The 27,989-nt window shown below is 45.5% G+C and overlaps 4 protein-coding genes across 5 annotated transcripts; 2 read left to right on the top strand and 2 right to left on the bottom strand.

The window, feature by feature from the left end:
* Positions 1-20: 20 nt before the first annotated feature.
* Positions 21-13,588, bottom strand: COQ7 (coenzyme Q7, hydroxylase). 2 transcript variants are annotated; one of them, XM_090151281.1, is made up of 6 exons: positions 13,460-13,588; positions 13,152-13,351; positions 12,938-13,052; positions 12,687-12,826; positions 11,239-11,316; positions 21-122 (listed from the first exon to the last, which is right to left on the bottom strand). In XM_090151281.1, the coding sequence occupies exons 1-6, from the start codon at positions 13,536-13,538 to the stop codon at positions 36-38; spliced, it is 699 nt and encodes a 232-aa protein (XP_090007407.1). In that variant the 5' UTR covers positions 13,539-13,588; the 3' UTR covers positions 21-35. The 2 variants fall into 2 exon arrangements, with proteins under 2 accessions (XP_090007407.1, XP_031462393.2); XM_031606533.2 differs by lacking the exon at positions 21-122 and adding an exon at positions 7,617-11,156 and having other exon boundaries at positions 11,248-11,316; positions 13,460-13,587.
* Positions 3,570-4,653, top strand: LOC149915753 (uncharacterized). The gene is made up of 2 exons (XM_090151279.1): positions 3,570-3,652; positions 3,851-4,653. The coding sequence occupies exon 2, from the start codon at positions 3,930-3,932 to the stop codon at positions 4,614-4,616; it is 687 nt and encodes a 228-aa protein (XP_090007405.1). The 5' UTR covers positions 3,570-3,652; positions 3,851-3,929; the 3' UTR covers positions 4,617-4,653.
* On the top strand, positions 6,727-7,506 carry LOC149915752 (uncharacterized). The gene has a single exon (XM_090151280.1). It carries the CDS (start codon positions 6,727-6,729, stop codon positions 7,411-7,413), a length of 687 nt encoding a protein of 228 aa, XP_090007406.1. The 3' UTR covers positions 7,414-7,506.
* Positions 13,589-13,894: 306 nt separating the features above from the next.
* TMC7 (transmembrane channel like 7) lies at positions 13,895-27,899 on the bottom strand. The gene is made up of 16 exons (XM_031606532.2): positions 27,745-27,899; positions 27,282-27,519; positions 25,119-25,264; positions 24,586-24,753; positions 24,308-24,393; positions 23,667-23,812; positions 23,131-23,278; positions 21,614-21,784; positions 20,171-20,328; positions 19,301-19,415; positions 18,700-18,797; positions 18,230-18,413; positions 17,336-17,466; positions 16,896-17,051; positions 16,058-16,136; positions 13,895-14,933 (listed from the first exon to the last, which is right to left on the bottom strand). Exons 1-16 carry the CDS (start codon positions 27,806-27,808, stop codon positions 14,874-14,876), a joined length of 2,148 nt encoding a protein of 715 aa, XP_031462392.1. The 5' UTR covers positions 27,809-27,899; the 3' UTR covers positions 13,895-14,873.
* Between the last annotated feature and the right edge of the window lie 90 nt (positions 27,900-27,989).

Raw genomic sequence — 27,989 nt, 5'->3', positions numbered from 1 at the left:
CAAGTTGTTCACCAAGTACCTTGAACAAATAGTTTTTAACCAATGGGTTTCTTGGACACCATTTTCCTCCACTGTCCTCTCACCATGGTTTGTGCTGGGTGTGCAGCTACAGTTCTGATTTGCTGCCTGATAAGATGACCATATATATAACAACTACAAATGCAGGTATTTGTACGAAGAACAGTCACCCTCCATCCATCCGTCCAACCAACAAATCAATTGATCAAAGAAGACAGGGGTAAAAAGGTAGGAAAAATATAACCTAGTTTTCATTGTTACTTATTCTTGTATTTAGTCTCAGTGGAAAAATCAGTACCAAAATACTGTTTACTAAAATCTTACTGACTAATAAGATCTACATCCCAGGATACATTTTTAGGGGAGTATTAATAATATTCCCTCCTTGCATGCTATGATTGGGTAAAATCAGATATTTCTTTCACTGTGATGGAAAAGCATCCTCCAGTAGAGCTCACAGGAAGGAGTCATTGACTAGAGAGGAGATGAACTGTAAATATACAATCAAATTAATAATAATCCAATCACAGAATCACAGAATCACAGAATGGCCAGGGTTGGAAGGGACCTCGAGGATCATGAATTGCCAACCCCCCTGCCACATGCAAGGCCACCAACCTCCTCATTTAATGCTAGACCAGGCTGCCCAGGGCCCCATTCAATCTGGCCTTGAACACTCCCAGGGACGGGGCATCCACAGCCTCTCTGGGCAGCTGTTCCAGCACCTCACCACTCTCTCTGTAAAGAACTTCCCCTGATGTCCAACCTAAATCTCCCTTCCCTCAGCTTAAAACCATTTCCCCTTGTCCTGCTGTCAGTCACCCTTTCAAAGAGTTGATTCCCCTCCTGTCTGTAGGCTCCCTTTAGGTACTGAAAGGCTGCAATGAGGTCACCCCGCAGCCTTCTTTTCTCCAGGCTGAACAAGTCCAGCTCCCTCAGCCTGTCCTCATAGGGGAAAAAAAAAAAAAGAATATTTCAAGGCGTGGGCCCCTCTCTCGGGGTAAACCCGTTCCAGGGCACCCGGCCCTTCACAAAGAGAACTCTCCCTGGGGCTCCCGCCGGCTTCTCCGGGATCGTTGCGTTATCGCACTGGGTGCCTCGCAACGCCCATCTCCGCTGCTCCGGATTCAGGGATCTGAACCCGACTCCCTTTCGATTGGCCGAGGGCAACGGAGGCCATCGCCCGTCCCTTCGGAACGGTGCTCGCCTATCTCTTAGGACCGACTGACCCATGTTCAACTGCTGTTCACATGGAACCCTGCTCCACTTCGGCCTTCAAAGCTCTCGTTTGAATAGTTGCTACTACCACCAAGATCCGCACATGCGGCGGCTCCACCCAGGCCCACGCCCCAGGCTTCCAGGCGCCCCGCAGCAGCCCTCCTACTCGTTGTGGCGTAGCCCCCGCGGCTCCGCACCGCTGGCGACGGCCGGGTATGGGCCTGACACTCCAGCGCCATCCATTTTCAGGGCTAGTTGATTCGGCAGGTGAGTTGTTACACACTCCTTAGCGGGTTCCGACTTCCATGGCCACCGTCCTGCTGTCTAGATCAACCAACACCTTTTCTGGGCTCTGATAAGCGTCGGCATCGGGCGCCTTAACCCAGAGTTCGGTTCATCCCGCAGCACCAGTTCTGCTTACCAAAAGTGGCCCACTGAGCGCTCACATTCCATGGCCTGGCTCCACACCAGCAAGCTGGGCGTTTTACCCATTGAAAGTTTGAGAATAGGTTGAGAATCCAACTAAAAAAGTGCCTGTGCATATGAAATAAGCAGATGTGGTTTTCAAGGAGTTTCTGCAAGGTGTTGGGATATAAATATTGGAAGTTACAGCTTTGAAGTGACCTGGAAGGAAATACTGAAGCATTAGGTGATTTCTACAGGTCACTTCAAAGCCATGACATAACATAAGCATTCATATTTCAATACTTTTGCAACATCATAGACAAGCAGTGCAACAGCTAAATCCAGCTTGGCTGCTAAAGCAGTTGATTGCCAACAACACAAACTGAAAGCTGGGCTGCACTTCACCTTCTCCATTTGGGATTAGTCCATGGATTGTGCAACAACCCATAGGAAAGATCAAAGTTTTCGTGTCAGCGTACCAGAACAAATTATCTTGCTGGTCACAAACCTGAAGCATCCCATGTGTGTTAGGATTCACACCACAGCTGCTGGAGGGGAGCATATGTTCCAGCTTATACTGTATTAGTATTTGTGCTGCATGGATCTGCTTTTATGAGAAATGATAAGCAAATACAACCAGATCTGGAGTCTGCCTATAAACACATGTATCTGTCATTTTCCTTTGCAAGGCTCAGCTCTGACAAGAGAAATCACTTTTCATGCATAATCCCCCTAAACATATGCCTGATATCTTGCTAGATTCTCACACTGTATGTAAACAACAACTTGTGTCACTTAATATTGAGATGTAATTATTTCTCATTAGCAAATAATCCTCTGATATTTGGGTGGGTGGATTTGAAGAGCAGATAGTTCCTGCATTCAAAAATTAAAAAGTAAAATAAAATCACGTTTCAGTCACTCTAGAATGTTCAAGCAAGTTACATTTTTCCTGCCAAAGTCAGAAGCAGGAGGGATGGTAGATAAGAGGGGAAGACAGCAACCAGCCATGGTTAGTAGTCAGCTCATGGGCTGAGAATGTAATGAGCCATCAGCTGTGCTTGCAGAACTGCCTTACTATGGGCAGCAAGTCAGCTCCCAGTGAGGAGTTGCGGGCCTGCTGTCAGAATTGTGTCCAAACCACCAGATCAGGGAATCGCTGTAGCCAAGTTGGGATGGATGAGGCTAAATGTAAATAGGGACAAGCTGCTTATCTCAGCAGGAGGCTGGATACGTGAAAGGGAGGTACCAGGGCACCTGACAGCGCTTTGGGAAGACCAGGCCCAGGCCAGGTGACTGCTGGGAAACACCAACATCAACACCACAATACCCCAGTGGGCGCACAGAGGCTGGGCCTCATTGGAATTCTCTTCATCGATTCAGAGAGTGCTTTGGGTTGGAAAGCACCTCAGAGATCATCTCGTTCCAACCATCCTGCCACGGGCAGGGACACCTCCCACTGGGCCTGGCTGCTCCTCTCCCCGTCCAGCCCAGCTTTAAGCGCTGCCAGGGATGGGGCATCCACAGCTCCCCTGGGCAGCCTGCTCCAGTGCCTCGCCACCCCCAGAGGAAACAAGTTCATCCAAACACCCAATCAGTATCTCCTCTTTTTTATTTTAAACTCATAGGCCTTGTCCTGTCACTTCTTACCAGACAAAGAGTCCCTCTCTAGCCTTCTTGGGCTGAACAGGTTTCCCTGGAGACAGCCCCAAACCACGGTGTTCTGTGTCACAAAATCACGGTGTGTGACATCACCGGGCGATGGACTGTGACCTCACAGCCGCCCGCTGCATATCCTGGGGCACAGCAGAGTCTGGCCCAGCCGAGCGCGTACCTGGTTGCCAGCTGAGCGTGTTTGCAAGGCTTGGAGACCGAGCGAGGCTTTCTTGGGTTTTGCTGTGGGGCTCTGGGAGCTGTGCTCAGTGCCCATCTCCGCAGCATCGCCTGCGTTTCCCCGGCCCTGCCTGGCTCAGGCAGCCGGGCCCCAGGCAGTGCGCTTGAGGCAGCGGAGGTGAGGGGTGCGGGGACACGGCTCTGGGGTGGTGCGGGAGCTCACAGAGCTGCCAGAGCTGCAGCAGAAGCGTGGTCTTGTGCCGGCAGGGAGCACGAGCCGGGCCAGGCGGGGTGGGGAGGGCTTCTACTAAAGGATGGGGACACTGCTGCTGCCCGCCCCAGGACAGCCACTGACCGCGGCCTTTCCTTCCTGCAGCGCGCAGCACCCACTGCAGCGAGGGGAAAGCTCTCCAGCTCCAGCTCCCCCAGCTCGCTGCAGCGCGGAGGACGTGGCCATGGAAGAGGTGTGCCCCTGTTCCATCTGCCGCGACGTGAGACCTGACAGCTACGTGGTTCCCTGCGAGCACACGTTCTGCCTCCACTGCATCCTGCAGTGGACACTGAGGAAATTCACCTGCCCGCTCTGCAGGAGCGTTATGAGCGCCATCCACTTCTCAGTGTGGGCAGACGGCTCTCTGCCGTGCGTCATCACGCTGCCCTCGGAATATGAAGCAGAGAGCCACCAGAGAGCCTCCCTGTGGGGCACAAGCACCTCACGCCCTGCTCCATCGGGCAGCCCCACACATCCCACCGAGGAGGAAGTCCCGGGCAGTTCCCACACAGCTCCTGGGGATCTCGCTGCCCGTCCCACCGCTCCCGTCCCCAGGGAGACACAGGAGCCTCACGGGCAGGCAGAGCAGAGGGCAGCAGCAGGACCTTCTGCCCAGGGCTGCAGCCACAGCCCCGCCAACGCGGAGCGGGACAGCGACAGCTCTGCCCCGGAGATGGATGACCTCCACGGGCAGCAGGAGCACGAGGCAGCTGCGGGACCTTCTGCCCAGCACTGCAACCACAGCCCCAGCAACACGGAGCGGGGCAGGGACCGCTCAGCCCGGGGGTCCCGCCGCCCCAGGAAGAGGAGGGCCTGCAGCGCCCGGGGCACTTCACAGCCCTGCAAGAGGCCGCCCCCGCGGCACCATTAGCAGGGACTGCATCCAACTTTCTTAATAAATATAAGGCAAAGGGAAAAAGTTCTCGACTATTGCACTGTCAGTGTCTTAATCGCACTCAGAGCACAGAACAGAGCCTTGGGTGCTGCAAGCAATGGAATGTGTTCAATTCCACGGGGCACCAGAGTCGGAGTTCAGCAGGCCCCAATGAGACAGTAAAGTGGGAAAGATGAAAGGGGGGTCTGTAACATCGCTTGGCTTTACTAACTCAAAGAAATTAGCATCACGTAATTTAACCCTTCTTGCTAACTCAGGAGGAATTTATTGCTCAGCTTAGGGAATTCGTTTCTTAGTTTAACCTCTTGTTATCTCAAGGGGAACTTATCGCTTAACCTTTGCGAGCCCAAAATACGCTCCCAACAGACAGCCGTCTCTAGTCAGCAGAAAAGGGCCCTGAGAACGTGAGGGGGAGGCAAGGATAGGCAGAATTAGAGATTGCTGAGGTATGCAGGACGGGAGAAGAGCCCAAAACTGGGACAAAGGTCGGAAGGACATGGTGAGGAAGACGTCTGACTTCATCCCGGAACGACCACCAGAGGGGGAGGAAGATGTCGGGCCTTCATCCAATGGATGCTGCTGCGCATGCACTGGGGAGGGGGGCAGTATGTAAATGAACTCCCGGAAAGGTGATGAATATGTTAGTGAGTCTTGGGTAACACTCCTGAATATGTATGGATTGACTTATAAATGTAACGGGATCTCACTTTCCGGTGTGCAAGCTAGGAGGAGCGATCCCCCTTGCACCCGGCGTGTGGCGCAGCGCTGAAATAAAGACGTACCTGCTCTTATAACCTTACGTGGGTTAGAGAGTTTGATTCCGCAAATCACCAACACAGTTCCCTCAGTTCCTGTCCCTGTGCCCACAGAGCACAGCTCAGCACTGCCCTCTGCTCCCAGTGAGGAGCTGCAGGACAGGGGTCAGAATGGAGACTGAAAAACCAGATCAGGGAACCGCTGCAGCCAATTTGGGTTGGATGAGGCTAAATGTAAATAGGGACAAGCTGCTTATCTCAGCAGGAGGCTGGATACGTGAAAGGGAGGTACCAGGGCACCTGACAGCGCTTTGGGAAGACCAGGCCCAGGCCAGGTGACTGCTGGGAAACACCAACGTCAACACCACAATACCCCAGTGGGCGCACAGAGGCTGGGCCTCATTGGAATTCTCTTCATCGATTCAGAGAGTGCTTTGGGTTGGAAAGCACCTCAGAGATCATCTCGTTCCAACCATCCTGCCACGGGCAGGGACACCTCCCACTGGGCCTGGCTGCTCCTCTCCCTGTCCAGCCCAGCTTTAAGCGCTGCCAGGGATGGGGCATCCACAGCTCCCCTGGGCAGCCTGCTCCAGTGCCTCGCCACCCCCAGAGGAAACAAGTTCATCCAAACACCCAATCAGTATCTCCTCTCTTTTATTTTAAACTCATAGGCCTTGTCCTGTCACTTCTTACCAGACAAAGAGTCCCTCTCTAGCCTTCTTGGGCTGAACAGGTTTCCCTGGAGACAGCCCCAAACCACGGTGTTCTGTGTCACAAAATCACGGTGTGTGACATCACCGGGCGATGGACTGTGACCTCACAGCTGCCCGCTGCATATTCTGGGGCACAGCAGAGTCTGGCCCAGCCGAGCGCGTACCTGGTTGCCAGCTGAGCGTGTTTGCGAGGCTTGGAGACCGAGCGAGGCTTTCTTGGGTTTTGCTGTGGGGCTCTGGGAGCTGTGCTCAGTGCCCATCTCCGCAGCATCGCCTGTGTTTCCCCGGCCCTGCCTGGCTCAGGCAGCCAGGCCCCAGGCAGTGCGCTCGAGGCAGCGGAGGTGAGGGGTGCGGGGACACGGCTCTGGGGTGGTGCGGGAGCTCACGGAGCTGCCAGAGCTGCAGCAGAAGCGTGGTCTTGTGCCGGCAGGGAGCACGAGCCGGGCCAGGCGGGATGGGGAGGGCTTCTGCTAAAGGATGGGGACACTGCTGCTGCCCGCCCCAGGACAGCCACTGACCGCGGCCTTTCCTTCCTGCAGTGCACAGCACCCACTGCAGCGAGGGGAAAGCTCTCCAGCTCCAGCTCCCCCAGCTCGCTGCAGCGCGGAGGACGTGGCCATGGAAGAGGTGTGCCCCTGTTCCATCTGCCGCGACGTGAGACCCGACAGCTACGTGGTTCCCTGCGAGCACACGTTCTGCCTCCACTGCATCCTGCAGTGGACACTGAGGAAATTCACCTGCCCGCTCTGCAGGAGCGTTATGAGCGCCATCCACTTCTCAGCGCGGGCAGACGGCTCTCTGCCGTGCGTCATCACGCTGCCCTCGGAATATGAAGCAGAGAGCCACCAGAGAGCCTCCCTGTGGGGCACAAGCACCTCACGCCCTGTTCCACCGGGCAGCCCCACACGTCCCACCGAGGAGGAAGTCCCGGGCAGTTCCCACACGGCTCCTGGGGATCTCGCTGCCCGTCCCACCGCTCCTGTCCCCAGGGAGACACAGGAGCCTCACGGGCAGGCAGAGCAGAGGGCAGCAGCAGGACCTTCTGCCCAGGGCTGCAGCCACAGCCCCGCCAACGCGGAGCGGGACAGCGACAGCTCTACCCAGGAGATGGATGACCTCCACGGGCAGCAGGAGCACGAGGCAGCTGCGGGACCTTCTGCCCAGCACTGCAACCACAGCCCCAGCAACACGGAGCGGGGCAGGGACCGCTCAGCCCGGGGGTCCCGCCGCCCCAGGAAGAGGAGGGCCTGCAGCGCCCGGGGCACTTCACAGCCCTGCAAGAGGCCGCCCCCGCGGCACCATTAGCAGGGACTGCATCCAACTTTCTTAATAAATATAAAAAAACCAAAACGCACGACTATTGCACTGTCAGTGACTCAGTCACAGAGCTCAAGGCAGAGCCTTGGGTACTTCTAGCCGTGGAATGTGCTGTTCTTGTTCTTCCCGTGCTCAGCAGCCCCCACTGTGTTTCTCTTGGGCACTGAGATCGGAAAGCAGAGCTCAGCACTGCCCTCTTCTCCCAGTGAGGAGCTGCAGGCCACCATGGCGATTCCCACAGCCTCCTCTCCTCTGGGCTGTACAAAACCATGGGCTTCAGTCACTCCCATACCTTTTGTCTTCCTTACTCCTTCCCACCGTCACAGCTCTCCTTTGGATGTTATGACGTTATTTTAAAAATGTATCTTCAATTACACATCCGTACATTGCCATTCACTCAGGGCTAATGAATGAGAGCAGAAAACCAACAGAATTACATTTATTAAAGCACAGCACAAAACAGAAGGATATCTTAAAATATATTGGAAACGATAGCACAAAAAAATAGATTATGATTCCTGCTTCATGGTTATTGGATATTTTATTAATATGGAATCAACTTGCCTTTTATTAACACAATCACACTGCTAAGAAATTCCTTCTGTTCTTCTAAAATCTTCCTTCTAATGTAGTTATTTTAGAGACCTGGTACCACCAAGCCTGTTCCAGTGACCTGCTGACTCCATTACCCAACACTGGCTCACAACTCCAAACATACGTGCCAACAAGCTTTACCCAATGCAATCCATCTCCCCAGCCAAGTTGCAGCCAGACTTGCTCTCGTGAGAGCAAGCAAGCCACACAGATTCAGTCCAGACAAAGCTCAAGCCCATTATGTCTGGCATTTATCTTGCACCAGTAATATTTATCATCTCAGGGAATGATTTAGCTCTCTGCCAAACAATCTTACAAGCTCCATTTTACATAACTTCTGGTACAACTTCCATTCAGTGTATGTCAGCATCATTATATCAACTGCAGACACAGGCTGGATCTTTGCCCAGCTCAGCCGTGGCATCATGGCCAACACGCACTGCCCACAGCCAGCCCACGCTGCTGCAGGGTCACACAGCTCTGCCATGCAGGCAGCTGTCTGGGTTGAAGGGTCACAGTTGGACGTGCAGAGCCATTGTTCCTTTGCACAATAGTCTGACCAGGCTCCTTTTCCTTAGTCGACACAACCTGAGCCAGACCAGAGTTGACTGGGAATCACTAATATAACAGACTTGCATAAGATAGGTGCTTCAGCCTCTGCCTGCCATTAACCCCTATGGGGCAGCTGCCACCAGTATTGCCTGGCATCCAGTCCTAACCTAAGTACTGGATGGCACAGAGTTGTTTTTTTTAGTATTATTTAATACTCAGTTACTAAACTCCAGGACTTAAACAACCGCATCACGTATTCTTTAAACACTTGCTACCTCATTAGCCACTTTAATTAATCATTCTTTCATACTTATTCAGATAATATAGGAATTTTCCACATTCCACCATATCAACGCTTCAGGGCAATTAAGGCAAGGAAATTGAGACTTACCTCGTGCACAAAGCATTGGTCAACTTCAGAAAGACATCTTAAGTTTAATATGATCTCCCTTTAATAAATTCCCACTGACATGCACATTGCTCACAACTGTCTGGGGGTGAGACAAGAAAAATGAGAATTCCTTAGAGCTCCCCTGTTATTATGTAGCCCCTGTGCTATCAGACATTTAGCTTTTGAGTTCCTGAAGTTATTCCAGTGGATGGGCAGATCAGTCAGAGACAGAACCAAATGCCACATTGTTTAGATGGTGCAAATAGCATTTGCAGTTTGAGTACAGGCAGGCCAGGCTTGTAATGTTTTGATAGAAATTATTCTCAACTAACAAAATGCCAGTGTAATTAATCATACAGGAGTTTTTGCATTAAAGACTTCCAGTCTAAACTCCTTCACAAAAAGGGAAAACAATCCTTTCATGACTAATCACTGATTGATCAGTAGCTACACATACCAAAAGAGCTCCTCAAAAACATAGAATCAGAGATGTACTGGATTACATGCTGTCTGAAACCTTGCCAAGTTCTTGATGCAGGTCTTAGATTCCTGCCCACACCTCAGCATTGCTCATCTTCCTCTGGTCTCAAAGCAGCTACAAGGTCAGTCCACAGAATTTGGCCAGATCAAGAGAACTGGAAATTTCCCACAGCAAAACTCAATACAACGACATAATAGGCCCCACATAATTGTATGGCTTTGCCAGATGAGGTAAAATACAAGATTGGCAAAGGTGACTGCATTCCTCGTGACAGTAATGGGCAACACAGCTACTGTTTTACTTTTTGGTTTCCAATTCTTTCCCTTTCAGCTAGGCTTACATCCATTACATTCCACTTCCAGAGCTGACCTTTTGAGTTAAGCCCCATTGCTTTGGCTAAAAAAATATTGACTTCTTACACACTGTGGCTTTTAACCACATAAAGAAAAAGACACAAGTTCTGCTGATCTGCCATTGTTAATTATTAGGAAAAAAAAGAACACACACACACACACACAAAACCTCTAAAAATTGGAAGATCTTTAAGACTGGGAAACAAAAGGTAGCTTACAGCAGTTAAACAAGCTGAGCTGTTCAAGGTTTTAGAAGCATGGATAAAAGGGCAAAAGCACAGCTGTGTCACCTGCACTATTATTCATAGGGTTTTCCTTGCCATGTATGATAAATAGACAATGCTCTCCAGGTATGGAAATACAAGTCTCTGTCAGGGACTTTTAAGTGTTGGCTAGTAAGTTTTTAAGACCTAACAAGCAAGAGACACAATTATGCAGAAAATGCTTTTCATCCCTACCAGTTTATGACATATTAATTCTGTTGTATTTTTATCATCTCTGGTTAGAGTTTAACAGAGCAGATACACAGATCTCCGTCTCGGGCATTTTTACTGCTCCAAGGCAGGATGTCAGCAGGAAGCACGCAGAAATCATTTCAATATTGAGTGCCACTGAAGACTGGAACCAAAGGAAGATAAACTCGAAAGCGATAAGAGAATATTAAGTGCAATTCCACAGGTGCTCCAAGTTGCTCTCTTCAGCTGCTTCATACATCCATTACTTCTGTATACACAGGGAGCAGAATCAAGGGAAGACAAACTCAAAAAATCCAAAAACTGAGACAAAATAAATGAATAAGTTGGCAAGGCTTAAAAGATTTTAATCCTATAATAACCAGTCTTTATTCAAGGCAGGGCGAACAGAAGTGCTCACTTCATTTTACTTACCCTGAAAATACAATTAAAAAATATCCTACTTATTCAATATTGATGATTTTAAAATGAGCTAATAAGCTCCAACTTACTTCAAGTATATATAAATTTAAAGGCAATAGAAAATTTACTAAGTTCATGTGTGTGGATATGTATGTAACACATACCCTCAGTAATGTATGTAAATACAAACATATTTTACTGCCACCTTGTGAACAGCTTCTGCCAGTTCTCCCGTTGTTCACATTCAGCCCAAATGACTCAAGTGTAGATTTTTTTGAACAGGTACTCAATGTGACAAAAATCAGATGTGATTGAAACAGATGCTCAATTAAGAAAATTTTACAAATCTGAATAAAATAAAGCTTTTGTTTCACAATTTATTACTGCAAGCATTATGGAAAATAGCACTAAATTCTTTCTGATAAATATATTGCAGCTTTGCATCCAAGCTGTATCACCGTCTTCAAAACAGAATAAGCTGGTGCCTGTAAAACACAGAATAAAAAATTAGAAGTACGTAGCAGGGTAGAGTTTTATTTGATTAGAACAACACCAATTAGTTAACACTGTACTTACTCTTTCTGCATCGTGCTCAAGCCCAATGTCATGGTGCTCCAGTTCATCATCCCGACATTGTTTTATTATCTTTAAAAATAGCAAGTAATTAGTAAGTCTACTTCAAAGAAAAGTCAAGGCAGCTGAATACAGAACTACAGATCATTGTGTACACCAGGGCAAGCCCAGGTCTCTCAGAAGCTTCTCCAGATCTTCAACTTCCAAGAAAGGAATTATTTATATCATCTCCCAAAACTAGAGTTATGTAAATGTTCTGCAAAAGAAAACTAAGCTACTGTGATCTTTGAGGTCCTTTTCAGCCCAGGCCATTCTACATCACTATCTTTTTAAAAATTTTAAGAAAACTTGTAGTCATAGTGACTAACTGGTTTGACACATACAACTGTTACTCTGACAATTCAATTAACAAAAATAAGGCATCTGCCTTGGCAGATAATGAGTAAGGGTATTTCCTTGTAACCCAACACAACTTTTGCCCATTTCAGCATAGTCTAAAGAACAGTGTTTTTCTCCTCTACTTTTTCCAACTAGGACAAAAAGATCTAAAGAATTTCCTCTTGGTATGACTGAAGATAACCAGGACAGCTTAATAATATGGTCAGAACATATCTTCAGCCACTGTCCTCATCCAAGAAGTTTGCTTTCATTACTGTTCCTCATACTGAGACTGTGAATAACCTTACTACTCAACTCTTTCCTCTATATTTTGCACTCAGATACTAGCCTTTATTTTCATGGGCAATATTTTCCTCATGCACATCAGCACAATCTGGTGCCATGAGATATTATTCCCATAACACAAATACAATTTGGATGGAAGCAGACTTGTCAGCATGTTAAATTAGACACAATTGAAGATGGTAACATTCAGCAAGGAACTAGAAATGTATACACAAGCTGTAGAGTAAGCTCCCACCACAAATGAGCTGAACTTGCAATATCTGAGAACAGTTCAGCCCTTCATAAACACCCTACAGGAGCACATCAGAACACAACACCTAAAGAAGTTGGGAAATAATCCTCTTGAAAAGCTAACAAACACAAGCTCCTTCCTTCCTCTGAGCAGTGTTCAAAACTAGAGTCACACAGTAACATTTTGCTTATGCTAGACATGGTTATGTAGTCACTGTTTTCCCTTTTCTCCCTTCTAACTCCTTCCTTTCAATTAAAAGTAATCTAGTTCTCCCAGTGAAAAGGAGAGCAATGAAGCACTGAAAGCACACTGAAGTTAATCTAATGTACATTTTAGTTTGCTGCTCAATAGGCTTAGTGCTGCTGGAGGAAGAGTCATCTTTTTATCCTAAAATTTCTATTGACTTCGGAATTCTAAACAACAGAAGAGAGAGATGCTGGAAATCCAGATTGGTGCAATATTTTAAAAGCCAAGTCACATTATGAAGTTCAATGAATTTCTTATGCTCTTTTTAAGCCACAGTTACCTGCATCAGTTCTTTGTACTTTTCTGGATCTTCTTCCATTAGAGTTCGGATCTGGTTGTTATAGTGGTCTGATATGCTCTCTTCCACAGCCACTGTGCAAGCCATTGCACCCTTCTTTCCAAGTAAAGAGCTTCCAGCCCCTGTGATTGTAGCACCAAATGTATACAAACAGTGAAATCTGAAACAACGTGAATAATTTAAGCACGTGAAGACTTCCAAAACCAACAACAGCAATAACAACATAAACTCACCTAAAACAAAGCCTGCTACATTCCAAAAAGGCAATAAGACAGTAGGTCGGACTCTGTATGTGATCATTAACTCATTAAACTTTTTCAGGTGTTCTTTTTCTTGATTCCACATTTGCTGCAACAGAGCCAAATGACAGCAAAGACCCGAGAAGTTAAGCTCTCCACTACAACCAAGCAGCGCAATGCAAACCAGAAGGGCTCGGGTCCCACGCACCTGGATGAGCGGCCCCGCGGCCGACCTGCCCAGCACGGCCATCTGCCCGGCGTAGATGCGATTGGCGCCGAACTCCCCGGCGTGGTCCACGCGGATGATGCGATCTACGACGGCTTTGTTGATGCCGTTCAGAGCCGCCCTCGTGCTGCAGGGCCTCAGGGACGCCCCGTCGGCGGGGAAAGGCCGCCTCCCGCAGCGACCTGCCGGAGGGACAGAGGTGAGCGGAGCTCTGCCGCCGTCCGGCCCTGGCTGTGAGGCCCAGCCGAAAGGCCCCGGCCGACCGACAGCGGGCAGCGGCGGCTCCGTACCCGCAGGGGCGCTCAGCGCTCCGTGCCGCCGCCCCAACGAGCACCGCAGCGCTGGAGTCAGAGCCGCGACAGCCGCCATCGCGCTGACCCCGACGCCTTCTCTGTCGCGCTGCTTACGTCATCAACGCGGACCGCCCGCCTCCCGCCGCCAGCACGATCCCCATTGGCTGCCCGCCGCCTCCGCACTGGCCAGCGGAGCTGTCACTCGAGACCAGCGTCTCCCAGTTTCCATGGGATCGGAAGGGCATCGTTCCGCCCCTGAGGCGGGAGCCTATGAGGTGATTCCCGCGCGGTGCCTCAGGGGGAGCTAAGGAAGGTGTTCACGCATGATAACTCGTCGTGTAAACGTGCTTCCCAGGCAAATGAAGCAATAAAATCTCAAACTGTCAACTCAGTTTACACCGTTCAATAAAACTTTTTAAAAAGATCAGATACTAGATTTTAAAAATTGATTTATTACATGTTAATTTCTTTATAATTGAGAACAGAAAACATTACAAAACATCATAAAAAGAAAAAAAGTATCTTACGTTATATGCCAGTGTACTACCAGGAATTTCAAGTAATGTACACAATTCTTTACACAGCAGTCTGGAGAAAAACAGCCTTTAAATAAAGGGAAAAACTTGTGGGCTACATGGAAACATTGTTCTGAGTCACGCAGCTCCGTTTGTCCATTTAAACAAGAATTTAAAGGTTAGTGGCATCCGAGTTTCTGAATGCATTTCTGAACTATAAGTAACTCCCAAACATTCACATTTTAGAACACAGAAAAGTATTCGAGGCACTTGTTCAAAACTGAAATGCAAGCAGTAAAGCCTTACCCATTTAAAAGAGGCTCCTGCACAGCAGTGAGCTGGGTACCACCGAGCAGGGACTGCAGCTTGCAGCAGCCGGGTCCTCCTGCTTGTTTTCTCCATCTAGTGTTCAACTGTGCTATTTCAAAATACTGACATGAGTCTCTTTTGCTTTCGTTTTAAAAGAGATCTGAGTGGGAAAACGTAAAACTACCCCACCCACTCACTCCACCCCAATTCTTACAAGTATAATTTATAAAAACAGTACAGAGTTTTTAAATAGTTTCAGTTCTAATTACATTTTGCCCAAAACTCCTGAAAAATACAAACAAACCAGGAACTTATCACAAACCCTAACAGCTCTGAAATGGTAGCAGCAATAAAGTGCCCTGCAATACAATGTTTTGAACAGGTCTAACATGGTACAAATAAGCTGAACTTCCAGTCTTGGAAACTCTAAGGCCCATTAGCATAATCAACACTAATAAGAACATTAAGCATCCACTACACAGATCACAGAGCTGGTCAGCTGCTCTGTTTTCACATGCTGCAGATCATCTACCCTTATCTAGTGGTTCCAGGAGCATCAGAAGTCAACTTCTGGCTTTTCGTGGTTTTCAAGAATTTTTCTGAGCTTCTGTTAGTTTTGCAATTAGGAACAACTTGTCACGACTCTCCTGGAAAGACAGAATGGAAAGTGCACTCTAGATAAAAGGATGTACAAATTCTGTAATACAACTCATTTCTTTACTAGAAGTAGATAGGTGCTCTCATCACCAGGTACTCTAATTAGCGGTTAACAGCATTCTCTCAAATGCCTAAACTATTTTAACAGTGGCTTTGAAATCATTTACCTCGTTTTAGGTCATGTTATCAGTTCTGTATTGAGCCCAAAAAGAAACATCTGACATACCTAGAAATTCAGAACTGCACTTCCAAGAAGCCAAACAACAGTATGCAAGCAACAATAAAGTGAAGCTTTTGCTCCTAAATTCCTTATACTCTTAAAAAATCTCTCCCCAGCATATTTTTGTTTTTTGTTTTTTTTTTTCCCTAATGATAAATTGTTAAGTATCATACCTAAAAGATGCATTTAACAAACCAGGATCTTTCCTAATAAAGTGAGAAGTCTTAGTAAAAAGGTTAGATTCAGACCAGAGCTGTTTGACAGACCACAGCATACAAATTTTCTTGAACTGACAAACACTAGTAGCTTTTGATGGCTGCAAATAACACCAGCAACGTTCTCCAAAGACTCATAAGTGGTGATTTGTTCCACCTTAAGTACTCGTTGCAGGTCGTGCTGGGACTCGCACTCAAGAAATAAGTCCAGCCATGGTAAAGTAAGAACACAGAGTGGGAGTGAAGGGCAAGAAGTCGGGTGCCTGTCTCTGAGTGTGGAGAAGGAAACAAAGACTGAAAGATGGTGGAACGGACAGAAGCCTTAAGTTTGAGGTTCTCTTTTGGCAGGAAAAAAAACCATGCAGATGGGTTGATTTAACCAGTGCAACAAATGAAGAACAGGGACACCACTTCTGAGAAGCGCATCCCGTGCACCTGCATTGCTGATACAACTGGGCCTTGCTGCAGTTGCAGCTGATGCCCAAGCACACCAACTAGACTGAAAAATACTTCCGTGCTTCAGTCACTTTTCCTATGTAATCTATGAAACATTCTTCACTGCCTGTCCTAACACCAAATATGCAGAAATGTGGGGAGACTGTTCTTCCTCTGTATGCCTGATTATGGATGCCACAAGGAAAACTTCTGGGGTACAAAAATATAGTGGGTTAAATCTTACCATAACCAGTTGTTCCCTTAGCTGCTCAACCACTCTTTTGTGCGCTCCAGCCAAGGCAATCAAATAGAACATAAGAAGGCTGCAAACAACAAATCAACATTATATGTTAGCACCATGCAAACAAAAAGGCTGTTATAGGTCAGAGGAATCAATGGTCTACACATATGCTTCAGATGAAAAGAAGCTGAGGAAAAAATACAGTAGGATATAGCTCTGCTGAGAAGCACCTGCTATTTTTGTCATTGCCAGGCTGGGACAGAGCTCTAGAAAATGTAAAGGCAAGGCCTATTTCAGATTTTACAGACTGTGTTTTGACAGCTCTCTCTTTATTGTACAGTTGTGGAGTCTCTGCTATTAGCAATATTCAAAACCCAACAGGACATGGTTCCCGAGCACTTACCCTAGGCTACCCTGTTTTGAACATGAGGGCTGAATTAGATCATCTCCAAAGGTAACCTCAAACCCTCAAAATTCTATGAAACCATACCAATTTCTACCTTACAGAATGACTATTTTTGTCCTCCCTCTTCACTTTTTTTTTTTCCTTTTAAACAAAGTTTAATGAACAGAATTTGTGATCATAGGACTTACAATACCAATTTGCAGAACAGTTAACAGTTCTGAGAAAGAAGAATTTTGGAAATGGGCTGTGAAAGAAGAGGTGGAATAAAGCTAACAAACAACAACAAATGGGCAAAGACATAAGGACTGAGGCTTCATATGGGCTTTGATACTTTTGACTGCAGATGGAAAATATGGTCTAAAATTTGTTTGCTATCAGCTCAGAAAGGAAGGAAACTAACCATTTATAACGAGACCAGGTCTCCATATTACTTACCAGGTAACCATAAAAAAAGGCACTGCAAAAGCTTCTGATGCTATGCCAAAAAGGACTTTCTGCAGACCTATTGGAAACTCAAGTATTGTTTCTGGAACAACAGCCCATGAAGTGTTAAAATTCCTGAATGGCCCACATGCCTTGGAAGAGGAGATACTGTGAAAAAAAAAAAAAAAATCAGAAGATAAATGATACGCTACACCAAAATGTAAAAATAAAATAATCCAATGCAAGCCAGCACTATCTTGCTGATAGGGTAAAAGTGTACCTCATCTTAAAAGTGGTATTTTTTTGTTTATATAAACTAAATAAAAATTTGATTTTATTACAGGCAGATACACAATATTCTATTTTATTATTTAGAAGTTATTAATCTGTTTCTAGGGAACTGACAACCTTAAAACAAATGCCAACTTCATAGAAGTTAAATTTTCACTTACTGTGCTATGCTGACTCCCAAAGGAACGAAAGCTAAGATGAGCCCAATTAACAGCACCACCAAAAAGAAAAAATTGGAACTTGATGCTCTGATAGGCCTACTTGCAGGTTTACATGTGTGTATCAAACTGATCTGGAGAGAAAAAATGAGCAAGAATGTTACATCTATCAATGTATTAACGTATTATTTCCCCACCAACTGTATTTTCCATCCTCAGATATGCTACCAGGCAACCATCCTCCCTTTCATGTACGTGGACTGAGACAGGCTAAGACAAGAATGCTCTACATTCTAGTATAAACCAACATCTCTTACTTTGAATAAGTTTGATCCAGATCACACCTGTACAGAGCCAAATGACATCACTCACGTATACGATCTATGACACAGCCTTTTGCTATGATCTGCCAAAGCTTCAGTGGATATACCCCTTCTCACAACAATTAAACATTGATAAGAGTTTGTTGTACAGGAGATGCCTAATTGTAGAGCAGAAACCACATAATATATCTAATAAAGTTTGGACTTTCCCTTTTGCTCCCAAACATTTAGCAGCTTGGCAAAATCTTGCCCAAGTTCTAAGCACTGTAAGCAGGAAACAGACCAATGCAAAAGGAGTTATAAATTATTTTTATTAGAGAAGATTTTTTTTTAAAAGGCTACAAATAATTGATGTAGTCATTAAAGTGTTCCTTTCCTTTATGCCAAAGCAAAATTCTATCTTCTCTTAAAAGTAAAAAAAAAAGTTACAAAAAACAGAATTTTATTACCTCATTTCCTGCATATTGGATCTTTTTTTTTAAGGTTTTGTTTAAAATCAACTGTATACCAACATAAAAAAAAAAATGTTTTCTTTGTTGTTGTTGTTTCTATTTACACCAAACATCTTCATTACCTTTTTAATGTAAAAAATGATGAAGTATTTTATAGTTGCTATTGCAGGAAGAAGTGGTGAAAAGAAGGTTCCAATCCAGCAGATCGTCTGTCCATAAACGATATCCAGGACATTGTCCGAAATTCCAAATTCCTGCAAACCCAACCACTGAACTGGCTTCCAAGAGCAATAAGTAACTAGCATCCTAAAAACAAAGAACATCACTAAGTTCTAGAGTGAAGCTACAGAGCTTAGCTGAACCCTAATACACATGAAATCTAGCACTGAAGCATTCAATGACGTGACAGAAAGATGTCTGAAGTAGATTCAAGTCTCAAAAAAAAAAAGCATCCATCTGTGTAAGTACTCAAATAAGCAGAAATATTTTACTTTAAAACTGTCAATCAAGTTAGAAATACATGGAATTAATAAATGAAAAAAAATTCATAAATCATTTTGTAAAGGCATGCTCAAAAGGCAGAGACACTTACTTCCTAGGAAAGTTCACAAACAGGATCACAGCAATTATTATCATGAAATCAAATATCAACAGTTTATACATTTCTTGCCCAACTGCAGACTCCCAGCACTAGAAAAACATATCAGGAAAAAATCAGGATCAAAAGTCTAATGACAAATGTTACAAAAAAAAAAAAAAAAAAAAAAGCTATCAATCACTAAAGCAACAAACTTATCAATCAGTTCACACCAGTAAAGATAAAACTGTAATAATTTCCATTTCTAAAATTTTTAAGTGTTTCAGAGCTTCCAAACCAAGTGTTCTGTTTGTTTTCTACGACAATTTGATTTATTGAAGAAAAAGGCAGTGACAACACAACCTCAAATGGACTTCACAGTAGCCAGAAAATCTCTGCTAAATTATGATCTGTTAATGTAATAAAATAATCAGCTTTAAATAAATGGAAGATAAGCGATACATACACAGATAGATATACATGCACACAGCACTATCTACAACACGAACAGGAACCACAAGTCCAACTCTGAATAGTTTTAAACAAGCAAACCTTGTGGAAAAAGAATCTCCTACTACAAGTTCAGGTGATTAAAGACTAAGATAAGTCTACTTACAGGATAGAGCTGGTAATCGTATCCACAGGCCTTACACTGGTCAGTGGTACACTGGATCTGACTCCACAGTGAGACCAACAGAACACCAATATTCGCCAACCGCACAAAGACACACCTGGAAGAAAAGCAAAAAGCAATCTTAAACTTCCCAAAACACAGCTATTCCAGCACCTGACTCAACTGCCAGAGGAGCCCAATGAAGAAGCACAGAGACTGAAAATGCAGCAGTTTTAATGGAATGACAACTTTATGTGCAACAGTCCCCTCAGGTGGCTTCAGGCCTTTAGAGGCACTTAGCCGAACTAGAAATACAAAGCACTGGTGTTTGACAATGCTCAGATGCTTCAATCATGATCTTACCATCTTAACCTGCCAAATTCAGATACTCAGTTTAAGGTATCTTTTATTCCAAAACTTTTAACTTCTGCCCTGAGCAACACCCTGCTTCACTCACTGCTGTATCGCTCTGTAACATGAGTAAAATTGGTTGCTGTGCACACGTAGCAGCTGCACATCCAGGGAACTGCTGCACACAGTGGTGTGAATTCACTACAGTCAGCACTTCCCTACTAATTTACCTACTGACTTTCAGGTTGAAGATGTCCAGATCACACAGCTAAATGGAACAGAAACTGGAACATTAAATAACTGTACTGTACTGTCATCAAAACAGGAGATCGTTTCCAGATTTGAAATGAAAGCTTCCAATGAAATGTAAGTCAAATAATGCCTGCTGGCTTCCAGTGCCCAGTCCCTCTGTTGCAGGGAGCCCAACTTCTGACTCTTGATATTTGAATGTTTACAATACCTCAAATCTACCAAGCACAAGTTGTTCAAACATCCAAGGCCCCATAGCAAAAGTATCTTTACCTCAAAAGTGTCAGCCTGATTTCAAAGGCTGGTGAATAATCTTCAAATCTGATCAGAATTGAAAAGATCTGAGGAGCAATTAAGTTGACTGCTGTGATCACGATGGATGGCAAATATTGAACTAAAAGATTAGCCTGGAAGCCCACACTGTTGACACCCTGTACAAGAAAAGAGAAAGATGGCAGTACACTCCGACAGACATTTCTGGCACTGTGCTATCTTCAGCTACCCACCATTCTCTCCTGTCCAAAACTTTGTCTTCAGCATGCACTCATATATGGAACAAGCTTGACCACTGCTACACAGCCTTGCTTTTCTCCAAAGCTTCTCTCTGCAAAGGCTGTTTTCACCAAGGCTCACACCTGACTATGTTGTTTTGCTCAGTATTAAAGGATATCAGCTTTTAGACCCATACTTATACCAAAAGACACTTTAAGTCGTTCTCACAGGTAACAAACAGCTCACCTGACTTTCCCACCACATTAACAACCTCCTCTACCTACTTACTTAGGCGAGGTGAAGATATCAACCCTTATATATAAAGCCCACAGCAAGCGAAGGCATCTTCTCAGTTGTTCAGTGTTGTGCTATCATCCTCCCCTGTCCTCAAACACTACTTCTGACACAGACTTTAGTCCTCCCTCCCTCTGCAATCTTTTAGATTGCAGTTTAGAGAAGTCCATCAAGAATACAATTTTCCTCTTCCACAGCCAGTGCCCATCACATCATCAGTGAACAGAGGAAAGAGCGCAGTCTCCATTTGCAGCAGGCTATTTAAACCCTGGTGCCCTAGAGAGAACTCAATCACTGCTGAGAAACTGTTAAACTGCTGGCTGCTCTTGCTGTTCTGCTTCTGAATCACTCTTCCCATCTCTTTGTCCTGCCAGAGGGGAACACCCCACCAAACTTGATTCTTTCCAATACTGATGCAAGAACCTTTTCTTCTGCAAAGGGCCCCCTGATCAGTCTTCCTGTTTCCCCACACAGCTCAAACCACAATACAGATCGTAGTCTTTACCTTCCCTTGCTGTCTATTTTTACAACTGAACAATGAACTAGATCAAAAAGCTGACGATAATTAAGTTTGTTTTATCCAGATCATTCCCTGAGCCAGATCACTGCCAAGACACACAAGTGTCTGCAGTAGCAGATCAGAGGAGTGAGAACAGCTACACTGGAAAGAAGGTGAGAGCTGCTTTTCTTCTCAGCTGCATTAGCTCCAAGGCACAGACTGGCATCTGAAGCCTCTGTATTAAAAGAAGACACATCCTTCTTTATCCTTCTCACTCCCTGCTATTAAAAAATATAGGTAGTTAGAAAGCAAGTGTTTCAAAACCCTTACATGAAAGCTTCTGTATTAGGATAATTGACTCTTTCACAGTAATTCTTGCTCAAATCACCATCCCCAATTTAATCTATCATAATGTTATGTCTGATACTTACACTGGAGTTTTCTTGAGAGAAGACAGTTGCTCTAAAAATACAATAAAAGCACGCTAATAAGACTGCAATGACAACTATATTTATAAATATTCTCAGAGAGAAGATCCGTAGCTTTTCTTTCATAGTCCTGTCAGCTATTTTTTGCTTCAGTCTTTCTTCCTCCAAATCTGTCTACAGACAAAAGAAAAATAATGTATCATTTTCTGATGCAGCATGCAAGTCTTGACACTATATCTTTTACCTTTGGGGTATTCTTGCCTCAGTGAAGCTGAATCTATAGCTTTTTCTAGGAGGGTCACTACACACGCTGTTCAAACAGACTGAAAGTGCCTTTTCATTGACACAAACAAGCTCACACAGGACTGGAAGCCCTAGTCAGCATGCTCCTAGTCTGGAGCTCTGTACCCAAAGAAAAGCATCTTATAATCCTCTTCTACTGTAACAGTAACATACCTCCCCGAGAAAGATATCTATTGTGAGAGACTCAGTTTGGTACTACACTTTGATAAGTGTAAATCAGACCACTCATCTCCATACTTCTGCAGGTAAGCAACCAGCCCTCACCACTATGACTTGGATTTTTTCTGCTCTTTGTGAAGGAAAATCAGAGGCTGGCACAGAAAAACAAGCAGAGCCCAGAGAAGCTGGTCACATCAACCTAGCAGGTTTCAGCTTAGCTGATGTAAAAATAGTGCATTATTTGTGAGAGCAACATAAACTGAACAAAAGCACAGATTACTCAGGTGTTTTCTGATGTTGTACTTCATTTAAAGAGTAACACTAACGGGCAACTTTTTTCAAGGTGTGAATTATCAAGGCAAAAGATTTAGGATTTAAAAGTAAAAAATAAAAAATCCTTAAAATGACAACTGAACTTTACTGAAACAGAAAGCAACTCACTGTCATTCATGAAATCAACAATTATTGCTTTGTGATTTGAAGTAGAAATATCTTTTCAGAGGTCACTGTTTCACAACATGAATCTGTGCTTCCAGTGTACACAGAAAAAAACAGTTCTAGTTTCAGCAAAAAAGCATTTCAGGTTCTCCTTTTATAGACCCTTATGATTTGGGAAGTCCATTAGCTCTCTGTGTTTTCTAAGCACAACTGCCTACCACTTTGCAGACTTACAACTCAGTATACTCAAACTGACTCCCAGCGGTACAACGTTTTGCCCACAGCTAGACAAGCTTTTCCTGTTAGATTGTGTAGAAACTAATACAGGAAACAGGGCTGGAGTGTGAGGAAGAGGCAGCTAACACAGGCAGCAAATGGGTTTGGCTTCAGTCCTCAGCGGATGGGGGAAGGGCCTTCAACCTCACTACCAATTCTTGTCATGCTGCACCACAATTCTAGATAACTAGAAAGTATGTGAGATAATGTGGATTCCCCAGTGTAAACTACTTCAATATTTCTTACCTCTATTCCACTATTTGTATAATTATACAATTCTCTTTTTTAGCCTAAAGATGTATATTGCAAATAGTAATTGTAGAAAAACTAAAGAAGTTACTCACTTGGAGCTCATACAGCAAGCTGCGATGCTTTAGCCGTGCTGCATTTAGATCTGTAATGCAGAAGTCCCAGCCTGCAAAGACTTTGTTGCAATAACTCTGAAACTGATTTACATCATGCACCAAGTTCTGCCTAAATCCTTTCACAGATCTAAAGAAAAAGGCAACATTACTTCATTCATTAAAGACATACTTTAGCCATAAGGAAAAACAACCACACACCACACTTCGGGCAACCTGGCTCATCAAAGACTAAAGCATTGTATTATCATATCAACAAATCCCTAAGAAAATTTCAGTGAGTGGTTCTGCAGGAACCAAAGTCAACTGAAGCCAACATAACTTCAATATATTATCGAAGTTGTTTAGCTTTGCTGGTTCAGCTCCCCAAAACCAAACAAAGAGTACTGTGGCATCATAGCTTCAAGCAAAAGATCCTCAATTTCTATGTAAAACTGTTCTGTAATTCAGTGTCCCCTACAAGCAAGAATGCAAACTGAGCAACAGGAGCAGTAAATGAAGGATACCAACATCTTTACCTTTTGATTATCCAGAGAAGACTTAGTGCAAGGCAGGCAAACGTAGTTAGCAAGTATGCTAGCGGTAAGTTATATCTCAGGACACTAAGCCATGCAGCATCTATTGTGTAATAGCCATAAAACAAAACTGTCACTTCCAGGAACCCCTGTGAAAAGGCCAAGTTTAAAATGAACACAGAACAATAAGAACAACTGCTCTGTTCAATCCATCCTGGCTCAAACGAAGCATTTTGTAAACGTAAGATCACTGCTGGGGTCACAAGCAGGCTACAACAATCTGTAGATTCTAAATATTTACACACTTCTAACAAACTTCCATGGACACCACACGCAAAAAATTCCACGCCTCTCCAATCAAAGAGCACTGTGTCAAGAACACTAGCAACCTACACGGAGAGCACAACAGGGAGTAAGCTCCAGCTCATGGAACATTTAGCAGCTGGAGAAGAGAGGCACAGGCTGCAGTGTGTGACTAACTAGGCCCTGTGGGTCACAGATAAAGGCTAATTTTACCCAGTGATGCCTATGCCTCTCGTTTTTCAAAATTATCAAAGCATCATTTCCTAAGTAAAACGCTCTCATGTTTTACATACTATGTGAAACTCAAAACTATAAGAAAAAAATAAAATCAAATTACTTACAGTGCCGGTGAGCAAATCTTTGAGGTATGTATAGAAGTAAACAAGTCCCTTATTACCACTAGGTGTGTAAACTGTGCAATAAGGCTCTGTCAGAAGAAAGGCAGGAAAGGTCACCAACGTATTAATCCTCATTAAAATGCAAGTTCAAGTTAATTAAAATATGGCAAGGTCTTAATAAAAAACAAAACAAAACACAATTTTTCTGTCCTGGTGGTTGGGGGAGAAGGCAAAGGAATTGAGGAATCTTAAAAACAATAGTGGTACACAGAGATGTTTACCTGTGTTATTTAGAGAAATTTTAGCAGAGCTACTGTTGAAAATTCCGTAATTAGAGATGACAGTGGGAAGTGTAACAAAACTGAACATCAGGATGAACATTAAAAAATTCAGCACGACGAGAAAACGCAGGAAGCAGAAATAGGACTGGATGCCAGTGCCAAATTTCCCTAGGGATAAAACAAGCATGTGTAATACTAATTGAAATGACAAAAATAATTAAAAAAATAATAGTAGTGAAGAAGCATTATTAAAAGCCAGTTTTCAGTACTGTCAGCTTTAAGAAATATAACTGAAAAGGCAATGTGACTTTCTAATCAATTCCTCCACTATATTTCTATCTTCCCCATTACAGATTTTAAAGTTAATTCTATCTTCCCTATTATAGATTTTATAAAGTTAATTCTTTCTCATCACTCCTAAGCTGTAACTGTTTAACCCATACAGTTAAATGTGAAACCATGCTCACACATGTAAGACCATTAATAACAGAAGCAATTTGAAAGAGGAGAAACCAACAGAAGAAGGTGAATACCTTCAATGCTGTGAATATCATGCCGCCAAAGCTCCACGTAAAATGACAACTCTTTGATATCCTTGAGAGCTTTTTTCCATGATTTACTACTAGTTCTTTTCCACTGATTCCATCCAGAAGAATATTTTATATCAGCCTGAGAATCCCTAAGAGATAAGAAATACAATTACTGAGCCCACTTTTTCAACACAAGTAGCAGCACCAAGAACAACGGTGTCTTCAGAGAGACGTCAGCACTAGAAGCTGCAGTAACATATGCTAGCTACCCCTATTATCAATTATTAATCATTCAATTTTCCTAAAATTCACTTTAAAGTGCCAGTTCAGCGAGTTTGAAATTTCTTTGCCAGCACACTGGCATCTAAGAATAAGCTGCTCTCAGAAGTTGAAAACAAATTCCAAGAACGACCCACAAATAGTCTGTAATTTCTTTGGTGATTTTTTGTAATATATATATATATATATACATACACACACACACACACACACTTCAGTTTTACAAATTGGTGCATATCCAGCAACAGCATCAAGGAAAATTCTGAGTGGCTCATATTTGCATTTTTTTCCTTTAAGATGGTCAACTCTCCTCCAGAAGCACAGCTTGGAAACTGACATGTACACAGCAGGTGCTGAAGAAAGGCATTGTTAGGAACCCAGGAGGGAGCAGCCACGGAGGAGACAGCAAAGGTTCCAATTTTAGAATATTTGGTACATGTGTAAGTGATGCACTAAGCTACCTGCATATACAGCATCAGGAGCACAGCTACTGCCACATGTGCCGTGCTGATACCATCCACATCCTTCTCAGCTTAAGGTGAAATCAGTATTTGAGCAGGAATCCACGTTAAACTCTGCTTGCAACAATCAAACAGGCAACAGATGATGCCACTTGATGACTGTAAACATAGCTCCTCACAAAAGATTCCATTCTAGGGAAACTACAGGCTACAGCATGTAATGCTTTAAACAAACACTCTGGAGAACTGTCTGGCCTGTGTTTGCGCTGGATTTTAAACGAAGGCGTGGGCTGCATATTTGTTCCAGGCACTGAGTGTTCAGCTTTCACAGCATTTATTATATCCAGCACGCTGTGTTGGCAGCTGCTGTACAATACAGGCACAATTACTGAACCCTGAAGTGCCAAGAAGCCTTATCAGAATCCCATGGTGCTAGAAGCTCATAAACCATCTCAGAATATCCCACCTTCGTTCCTGATAAACACCATGGCCACAGAACTGCACCCAACTTCATATAAAATCCAGTGCATTGAGACACAGAACTTCCGAAGCATTTTGTGCATCTACAGAGAGTTGGACCTGAAGCAGCCTGTAGTTCTTAGCTAAGTCCAGCCACTCTACCAGCTTCCCTCTTGCAAGCCATCTGTTCCTGTTCTCTGTGGGTCACCAAACACTGTTTGATGCACAACTCCTGAGAGGGCTGTACTTCCACCTCCCCCCCAGCTCACAACCACAACTGTGAAGCACCTGACCTACAGGTCCAAATGTGGCTGGACGGGGATGCTGTAAAAACAACTGATGTACCCTCTCTGCTCTCAAGAGCTCTCAGCCCAGCAGTAAGGCATGAGACAGCTGAGGTCACAAGTGACAAATACAGCCCGCTGATAGCTACACTGAGGGACAGGAACTGCTCACAGGAGAGAACAGTTTACAGGATGTGAAAGGCGAAAATGATCTTGAAAAGCTGTCTCACGCTTATCAATTCCACAACAGGGAATTGTGTTTGAGCACAATGCAAGGAAGAACGGAAACAGCAGCGCTCAGAGAGCTGACAAGGAGGCTGGGCTGCTCGCAGTGACAGATCAGCAGCCGGGATCCTTAGGAACACAAGCTCTTGAGACAAGAGGAAGAAGCCGGCAAGAAACACGTCCATCTGCAGCAGGTCAGCTCCTCGCTGTGAGCGCGTTCCTCCCATTCGCTGCACTCCCTCACCCAGCCAGCCGCCCGCCCGCCCGGTGCCGCAGCCACGCCGCTGCAGGTGGGGCCGCGACGGGTTCCTGACAGCAGAGGCTGAGCAACTTCTCAAAACAGTGCCCCGCAGGGACAAGTACGCCCCATTCTGTGCCTGCCTTTCATCTCACGCGTGCTGCATGCCTTTAGGAGCAGGTCACGTTTAAAAGCGGAAATAAAAGCAAGCATAAAGAACCTTATTCTCCTCTTCTCGGCGATGCTCAGGGGCAGCTCCCAGAGCGGCCGGGCCCCGCGCTCCCCTTCCTCGGGCTGCGGCCCCCGGAGCTCAGCGGCGGCGGTTCCCCACAGGTTCCCCCGCCGCTCCTGGACATCTCCGGCGGCGGCCCGCCGCCTCAGCACGGAGCGGTAGCTGGGCAGCTCCTGCAGGAACCCCACAGGTGCGGCCGCGCGCGACTCCTCGGGGGAAAAGAGCTCTGCGAGACGGAGGAAGCGCGTTTAAAACATGGCACCCGGCCGGGAGCGCGCACCCCGCGACCGCCGGCACCCCGCGGCGCTGCGAGCGGCACGGCCGCCCCCGCCGCACGGCTCCCCCCGCGCCCCGTTCCAACCCCCACCAGCACCTCCAGCACCACCTGCCGCCCCGGCCCCGCGCTGCCCCCCCTTCCCGCAGCGCTCCGCGCGGTACCTGCCGCCCTTACCGCCCCGGCTGCGGCCGTCCGCCACCCAGCCCGGCAGCTCCGCGCCGGCCCCGAACTCGCTCATGTCTGCTCCGGGACGCCCCGACGCCGCGCTGCCGTTTCCGGGCGCCGCGGAGCTCGAGGAGCGGTGGGGCGGCGGCTGCCGGGGCCGGGGCCGCCGGCGGGGCGGGGGCGAAGCTCCGCGCTCGGTCCGCGCTCCGCCTCCTCCGAGGCGCCCTCGGCTGCAGGGGGCGCCCGCGGCCGCG

This window comes from Phasianus colchicus, chromosome 16 (assembly GCF_987193195.1).
Source record: "Phasianus colchicus chromosome 16, bPhaCol1.hap1.1, whole genome shotgun sequence".
Classification (NCBI taxonomy): Eukaryota; Metazoa; Chordata; class Aves; order Galliformes; family Phasianidae; genus Phasianus; species Phasianus colchicus.
The sequence above is the reverse complement of the archived record's forward strand: the minus strand, read 5'-3'. Positions and strand labels throughout refer to the sequence as shown.